This window comes from Nicotiana tabacum, chromosome 19, assembly GCF_000715075.1.
Source record: "Nicotiana tabacum cultivar K326 chromosome 19, ASM71507v2, whole genome shotgun sequence".
Lineage (NCBI taxonomy): Eukaryota > Viridiplantae > Streptophyta > Magnoliopsida > Solanales > Solanaceae > Nicotiana > Nicotiana tabacum.
The window spans coordinates 59,746,631-59,754,320 of NC_134098.1; the positions used below are offsets into that span (position 1 = coordinate 59,746,631).

At 34.7% G+C, this 7,690-nt stretch overlaps 1 protein-coding gene across 1 annotated transcript; it reads right to left on the reverse strand.

Moving 5' to 3' along the window:
• Positions 1-3,388: 3,388 nt before the first annotated feature.
• Positions 3,389-7,360, reverse strand: LOC107820528 (small nuclear ribonucleoprotein SmD1b). Its single transcript, XM_016646831.2, has 4 exons — positions 7,249-7,360; positions 7,084-7,160; positions 3,751-3,942; positions 3,389-3,631 (listed from the first exon to the last, which is right to left on the reverse strand). The coding sequence occupies exons 1-4, from the start codon at positions 7,260-7,262 to the stop codon at positions 3,570-3,572; spliced, it is 345 nt and encodes a 114-aa protein (XP_016502317.1). The 5' UTR covers positions 7,263-7,360; the 3' UTR covers positions 3,389-3,569.
• Positions 7,361-7,690: the final 330 nt, after the last annotated feature.

Genomic DNA, 7,690 nt, shown 5'->3' on the forward strand with positions numbered 1-7,690 from the left:
AGTTAATTTACAGTATAATTAGCCTCACACTATCTCTATTTTCCTCTCTTTGTATATTATTGTGCATTTTATGATATTGTAAATTGCTTTTTTCAGATCGTATTTTACTATAACTCAAAGAGTGATATATTTTATTCTAAATTTTAAGGACTGATACTTCAAGAATCTGCATGATTAGTAGATTTAATTCAGCCGCTCCTTCAATTTTCTATCGAACTCTAACTTTTTTCTATCTCATTCACACAACCATCTCCTCGTATTTTCTATCCATTTCTTTGCTACTTCAATATACCAATTCTTTGACCTTTAATTCCCTCTTCTCTCTCTCTCTCTCTCTCTCTCTCTCTCTCTCTCTCTCTCTCTCTCTCTCTCTCTCTCTCTCTCTCTCTCTCTATATATATATATATATATATATATATATATATATATATATATATATATATATATATATATAAAGAAACTACTATTCATTCAATTTGAATTTTTATTTTTTATTTTTTTATTTTTTTTATTTTTATTTTAATATAGTTTAAAACTTCAACTGTACTCCATAATTTGAATGGGTAATTTTTTTTATATTTTTGTTTTTTATTATAGATAATTATAAGATATTTATATTTATATTTATTAAATCAAATAGAGTAACTAATTAATTCAAAATTTAAAATTCAAAATATTTTTTAGTTAGAAAAGTAGTTTATTTTGTCTTAATAATGCTATTTGGCTTTTTATAATTATGCCACTTGGCTTAATGAGATTGCTTTTTCTTCTACTTTTAATTATAGATAGATGCTCAGAATTATTTTATTATTTAAAATTATCAATAATATTCTTGAGTATTATTTTGATAGTTTATTCTATTTCTTAAGTTAATTTACAGTATAATTAGCCTCACACTATCTCTATTTTCCTCTCTTTGTATATTATTGTGCATTTTATGATATTGTAAATTGCTTTTTTCAGATCGTATTTTACTATAACTCAAAGAGTGATATATTTTATTCTAAATTTTAAGGACTAATACTTCAAGTATCTGCATGATTAGTAGATCTAATTCAGCCGCTCCTTCAATTTTCTATCAAGCTCTAACTTTTTTCTATCCCATTCGCTACTTCAATGTACCAATTCTTTGACCTTTAATTCCCACTTCTTTCTTAACCGTATATAATTATTTTACTTTTCTATCTCTCTCTCTCTCTCTCTCTCTCTCTCTCTCTTATATATATATATATTAGGAAGAAACCACTATTCATTCAATTTGAATTTTTAGTTTTTTATTTTAAAATAGTTTTAAAACTTCAGCTTGAAAGTACTCCATAATTTGAATGGGCAATTTTTTTTATATTTTTGTTTTTTATTATAGATAATTATAAGATATTTATATTTATTAAATCAAATAGAGTAACCAATTAATTCAAAATTTAAAATTCAAAATATTTTTTAATTAGAAAGGTAGTTTATTTTGTCTTAACAATGCTATTTAATTTTTTGTAGTTATGCCACTTGACTTAATGAGATTGCCTTTTCTTCTACTTTTAATTATAGATAGAAGATAAGGTGATTGTTGGAAGTATGTGTTCAGAAAGATGCATAGACTGGTTTTAAAGACTTTTATGGTATTATAAGTACTTTTTAGTTTTCATACACGAATATACACAATCAGAACAAACATAGTGGTGCTAAATTCCGCAAGGACAAAAATTACTCTATCAAAGACATCAATGTTTTATCCACAAAAGTCTATTTTTCCTAAAACTTACATCATTCCAACTACAGCCTCAAGGTTTTTATGTATTGTGTGTGTGTGTGTGACGTTATACCTTAGTACGTATACCTATTTCACCTGTTAATCAATTTTTCGTCTCAGTACACAAAAATAAGTAGGCTCAAATAGTTTATTTTCTAGGATTATAGGTTAACAACAGTCTAATCATATTGTATGAGCAATATGAGAAACGAGGGAAGAATTATAATAAAGCTAGCTGGCCCATCAATGGATAAACCATTGTTTGAAAGTAATTACGTGTCTAAGCCACATAATATAATTAAAACAATTTCCACAAGTGAGTTTAGGTGACCAAAATTACTACGATAATAACAAGAATCACAAGTAAGCAGTTAAAAATTTGCTAAAACGCCCCTTCTGCTCCATATTCTACTTTGACACGCAATTGTAATTAAAATTTGCGTAAATTTTTTGACTATGACAATTGATTGAACGACTTTGAAATCTAGTAAGTACCATTAGAATATATAATTCCTAAGAATTTATCTATCAACATCCGAAATTAATTTAAAAAGGGAAAATAAAAATTCAGCGGCTTTCTTTGGAAGGGTCAAACTCGAAGGGAGACTTTTCGGGTTGAGAACTCTGATCATCCGCATCATCCGGGTCACGAGAAGGGTCAGATTTGTTCAAAGCGGCGCGAGCTTTCTCGAGCCATGGCTTGAATGCGAACTCTATGGCTAGCCAGCCAAAAGCTAGGGCACTGACTACCACTGCTGTTGATTTCAACGAACTTGTCTTCGCCATTGTTGATAGACTATATAGAAAAGGATTTGATTGCTTTTTCTGAGGTTTACAGACGAGGGTTTTAGGTCGTTATTCTCGAGAATAGTTATAAGGAGAGAGTAATCTTGGTTGCGTGGGCTTTAAGACAAGGAGGGTGGCTTACGGCCTAAGAAAAGAAAATTGGGCTCCATTAATTAGAGCCTCCAACTCCTATTCTGTCTCGTCCGATGTAAATCTTTAATCTGTACCACCTTACTGTGGGGGGGGGGGGGGGGTTATGGATATTCTCCTTCTAAGAGATATTACCGGATTACATTAATGCTTAATGCTTAACTTAAAACACTAATTTGTAGTAGAAATCCGCTAGTTGAACCGATCGTATAGTTTCACAATAACAGAACTATGTGAGTTAAAGTTTCATTCTTCCTTTTTTCGTTCCATAATTATGTATTTCTAAGGTTTTAAATTTGCTAAAAAAAATTGTATATTTATGAACAATGCATGGTACCACCCAGTAGCTGCATCCACTGAGAGCAAAATCTCACAAATTGTATCACAATGATAATGACAACAGTATAGATAAAATTATTCTTAGAGTATTTCTGCTTTCACCCAGTAGCTGCGCTTTGATCTTACATCTTATAACCCTTCTATGGACTAGCAGCATCCTTTTCAAGGAATTATCTATGACATTGACATAACATCAATTAACAATCTTTCCCCTTTAATACACACGCTAACAGAGGTTTGACAGCAGCACCTGATTAAAATGATAAATGATTCAAAGCTTAAACCTAGTTGAAAAAATGGACGCGAAGCTAAGATGGTTGAGTGACTCGACCAGGGGGGATCAAGACTGAATGCAGTAGAAAGAGCTACAAGTAACTACCACAGTTGCATTAGAATAACGCCTCTAAGTCTCATGTTAAGCGCTCAGAGACTACTACTTGCATGAGATCAATATACTTGCGCTGAAAACCTAATAGTAAATATCTTCATCCGTACAAACATGTTTACATAGACAACATCACAAAAAATTAGAAGAGCTAGAATGCATTTAGCGGCCTCGACCACGCCCACGTCCACGCCCGCGCCCACGTCCACGCCCCAAAGGTTTTCCTGAGGGAGGAGATTGGTAATTAAAAAGTCAGCGAAGGTATGTAACAACAAAGAAGAATGTCATGGAGCCAGAAAAGATGATAAAGGCTTTTAAATGCAGAATAAGATTATAATTATACCGGCAGTTGGCTTCTTAGGCTTGACCCTAGGTGTTTCTTCCACCAGCAGCGTCTCAAGATTCAAGCTGTCAGGGAGGATATAATAGCGGATGTTGTTACCCCTCACACTCAGGTGATCCAATGTCACTGGATTCTTTCCTTTTAGCGTAATTTTGACAGCTTTCAAGTGTGTGTTCATGCTGACATCCACACCTGTAAAATTCAAAAGTACCTTCAGCACCTCACTCTCAGCCATAACAAATCCGAAGATGTACTAATCGAATTGCCCAAGTAGCCACTGCTCTTAGCTAATAAGGCACGATATGCTTAGAAACAGTTTGTATACGCATATCAGACCTAGCAATATTCATCAACAGTCGTACACGACAAAGAAAGGTAAAGTGATCCACATACTGAGCAAGAGCAGAAAGCACAAAGGTCTTCTAGTACACCTTAAGAAAGCAACACAAACAGTTCGTAGCCTGCAGCAGAGAGTTCTCTACTATAGATATAGCCCTTGTCCCCCAAGTGTTGGTATTACCTCATGGTTCAGGTTCTCCTCTTCCTCCTCTGTAAATTGCATTCTATTCAAAGTAAATCCTGATTGAGAAAAAGAACTGTGTAGCCTATTCACATTGTTCCCATAGAGATTATGCAACCAAAGCAATCTGGATGTTACATAAAAAGTGACAGGGTAAATTCTTATAGTAGATGAGAAGCTGACTCAAGAAACTGCAACTTTCCACCTAGGATCTAGAGACGGCCAAGGAACCACATTTGGCTGGAGCTTACTTTCCTAAGTTAGAATAAGTGGAAGAGAACCGAACTCAAAGAACAAGATGACGTAACAAATTTCAACGACTAAATGAATCACACTACGCTACTAGAGTATTATTACAATTAGTTAGTCATTCAGACTTATAAAGACCCTCTTGTTCCTATTTAGTCTCCTTCAAACGATAAAACAGATAATTTCATTGAGGATAAAACTAGAAATGTGGAATTATTGCCTATCTTCCTTCTCCTATCATCCTATCAAAAGTTTAGATGGAAGAGGAAAAGAACCCTATATTCCCACATCCTGCTCCGAGTTACAAACTAACCTTCTGCTCCTTTCTCAATTCTCTGTATATTGTCCAAAAAAGACAGTGGTTTCGTTCCCAAGCTATTTCTTTCCCTCCAAATTCGATCAACTCTCCATCTTGAAACTGCTTCCCCCAACATTAGTGGAAACACCTAAAACAAGATATTACAGACAATCCTTATCCTCCTCGCTCTCTTTGCACATATACACCAATCACCATAAGTCTCCTCCTATTCTGCAAACATCAGCTTTAATAATTGCAGTCTGTGCTGCACATTAGGTGACTAGAGCAACTTTCTCTGGCCCCTTGGTGCTCTATATTGCCTTTCATGCTTCTGAATGTTGCCTACAGTCAGCTTCATACTGTAGGGGTTCATGATAAAACATCCTGATTCCTTCCAAACCACCCTATCCTTGTTTCCTTTATGCTAAATGTAAGAACACAGTCCATTATGCATTTTGAGCCTAGGTTTTGTACAACTTTAAAATTCGTCACTAGGGTCTAAAACTTGATTTTGTAGATACCTAACATCTCTCCCGTGTAGTGCCGATGTGGGATTTGCTTAAAATGTTACAAACTCTTTCCCTAAAGGCTTAGTGTCCTTGCTGAAGTTTGTCTCATCATTGCCATTGCCTAAGGTTGCACGTGGAGCACCTCTAATACAATATGTAGCAGCCCAGTCCACTAGTGCTAATATCCACCTTAGGTCTAGGCTCGTATGACTTGGTACCAAGGTCTAAGACTTGCTTTGGAAAATACTCAATACATGTGTTTTGCCGTTGTGAGATTTACTTAGGGTGTTGCATTGAAACTACATCTCGGTCCTTGGGGTTGCCAAATGCCACTTGCAATAAATCCCATAAAGGCACAACTTTAGCCTAACATAAAAAGTCAATTTAAGATTTAAAAGAAGGCACAATTTCATTTAAAAAATCCTAGACTAGACTAATCAGAGGGAAAAAGAATTTGACAAGCTGCTTTCGGGGTCAAGGAATAGAGCTTAATGCATCCGATAAAATAGTGATTCCTAGTCCAAAATTAATTCCACACTTTTCTTTTCTTCGCAAGGTTTGGTCCGTGAAAATGAGATCAGTTCGCAACTGCTAGTCAAAAAAGTGACAATGCATTTGCATAGCAAATACAACACGCTGACGGCTGACAACAGCATAAATAATACCAAATGCAACAGTGAAGAGTACTCTTTTAATATCACAACCTGCATACACGGAACAACTAGTAAGAAAAACTTTCATATCCGCTTATTAAGCTCACAGACTGACAGACTTCAGCTCATGGTCGTCTTCCAACCAAGCTTGGTAAACATCGGATTCCAGAAGGGGCACCCAGTACATGACATTACCATACTATAGATTACTTAATGCCAATTTGATGTACCTATCTAAACTTCATCTTCCAGGAGCCAAGTTCATGACAGGAGTATTATTGAATGCAATTTCTAAGTGACTGAGCCTAACACTTTAAGCTTGAGATTAGGAAAGAACTCAATGTTTGGAAAAGGTCAAGATTACTATTGGTCGACGCGTAACACATATTATTTATAATAAAATCATTCCACATCCAAGCACTTAGGTACAGAAGATACTGACATATCAAGAAAGGTATAAAAGATATTGCTGATTATCTTGAACGTGCTGTTTTTAATGATCGGATGAACTTGCACCAGTTTAATTCTGGTCCTCAGAAGATTCAGATTCATAGAATATTCTAGGGGAACAAGAAACTTGTGCACATCTAGAGCAATAAGGTGAAGATTACAGTACTCTGTATTCCACATGGAAAATAAGAAGTATTTATAACCCAACGTTTTACCTTCCAATATTGCATGTTGAATCATCTCATACTCATTCATGGGTAAGCACAGAACATCAATTCAACTCAAACCACTTAAGCATCACTTCATTCACATGTGTAGAATAAACATTATTTTCAGTGGTGTGCATATATTAATTCAACTGAAATCACTAGAAATTCCAAGAAGCGTTACTATGTACAGATCGTATAAAAGAAAAAGAAATATTATTACCTAGACACCTATTGGGCACCTCCGTAAATAAATACTACAATTAGCAATTGTATCTGAAAAGCCAATCGTATATGTCAGCTGCTAACATTGTCAAGTAACTAACGTATGGAAAGCATCAAATAAAACCCTAGTAACGAAATGAAAACCGTACAATAACTAAAACTTGAAAAAACGATGTCATTTAAGCTCAGTGGAGAGACTGAGAGGGATAAAAAAAAGAGATACCTGTAATAGTTCCATGAACAACGGTGCCGTTCTTGAGCTCAATGGAGACCGTCTCATTATTCAACTTCATTAGGAATCTGCACAGACATAAGTAAATTTAAATCCATAACTAAATTTGACGGAAAAATTAACTCCGTAGAACAAAATTCGAAGATTGAAATGTACCTCACTAGCTTCATTGTCGTCGACGAAGATGTACAGACGCTTAGGGTTTTACAGAAGCAGAGAGAAAATTGCTTTCTTTCCAATTGTGGGTTTTAGGGCACGTATATATCTGCAGGGGTTAAGCTTCGACACAATAAATACCGCTCTTCCCTATCTCAACGACGTCGTCCTCATTTTCCATGGGCTGTTATGCACTGCAAGGCCCAAATAGAGTTTTCCAAGGACGATTTCACAAATAGCCATTTAAAAGGAAAAATAACACAATATTTTAAATCCCAAAAATAATAGATGACAAAATATGTAGTTTTATATATATATATATATATATATATATATATATATATATGTGTGTGTGTGTGTGTGTGTGTGTGTGTGTGTGTGTGTGTGTATGTGTGTGTGTATATACATACACAAAATCAGTGTATATTTTTTTTATACTTGG

Coding starts and splice junctions, on each gene's coding strand:
- LOC107820528 (XM_016646831.2), bottom strand. Junction 3,943..7,083: donor TGTTCATGGAACTATTACAG/GTATCTCTTTTT, acceptor TGAATTTTACAG/GTGTGGATGTCAGCATGAAC. Junction 3,632..3,750: donor GCCTAAGAAGCCAACTGCCG/GTATAATTATAA, acceptor CTCCTCCCTCAG/GAAAACCTTTGGGGCGTGGA.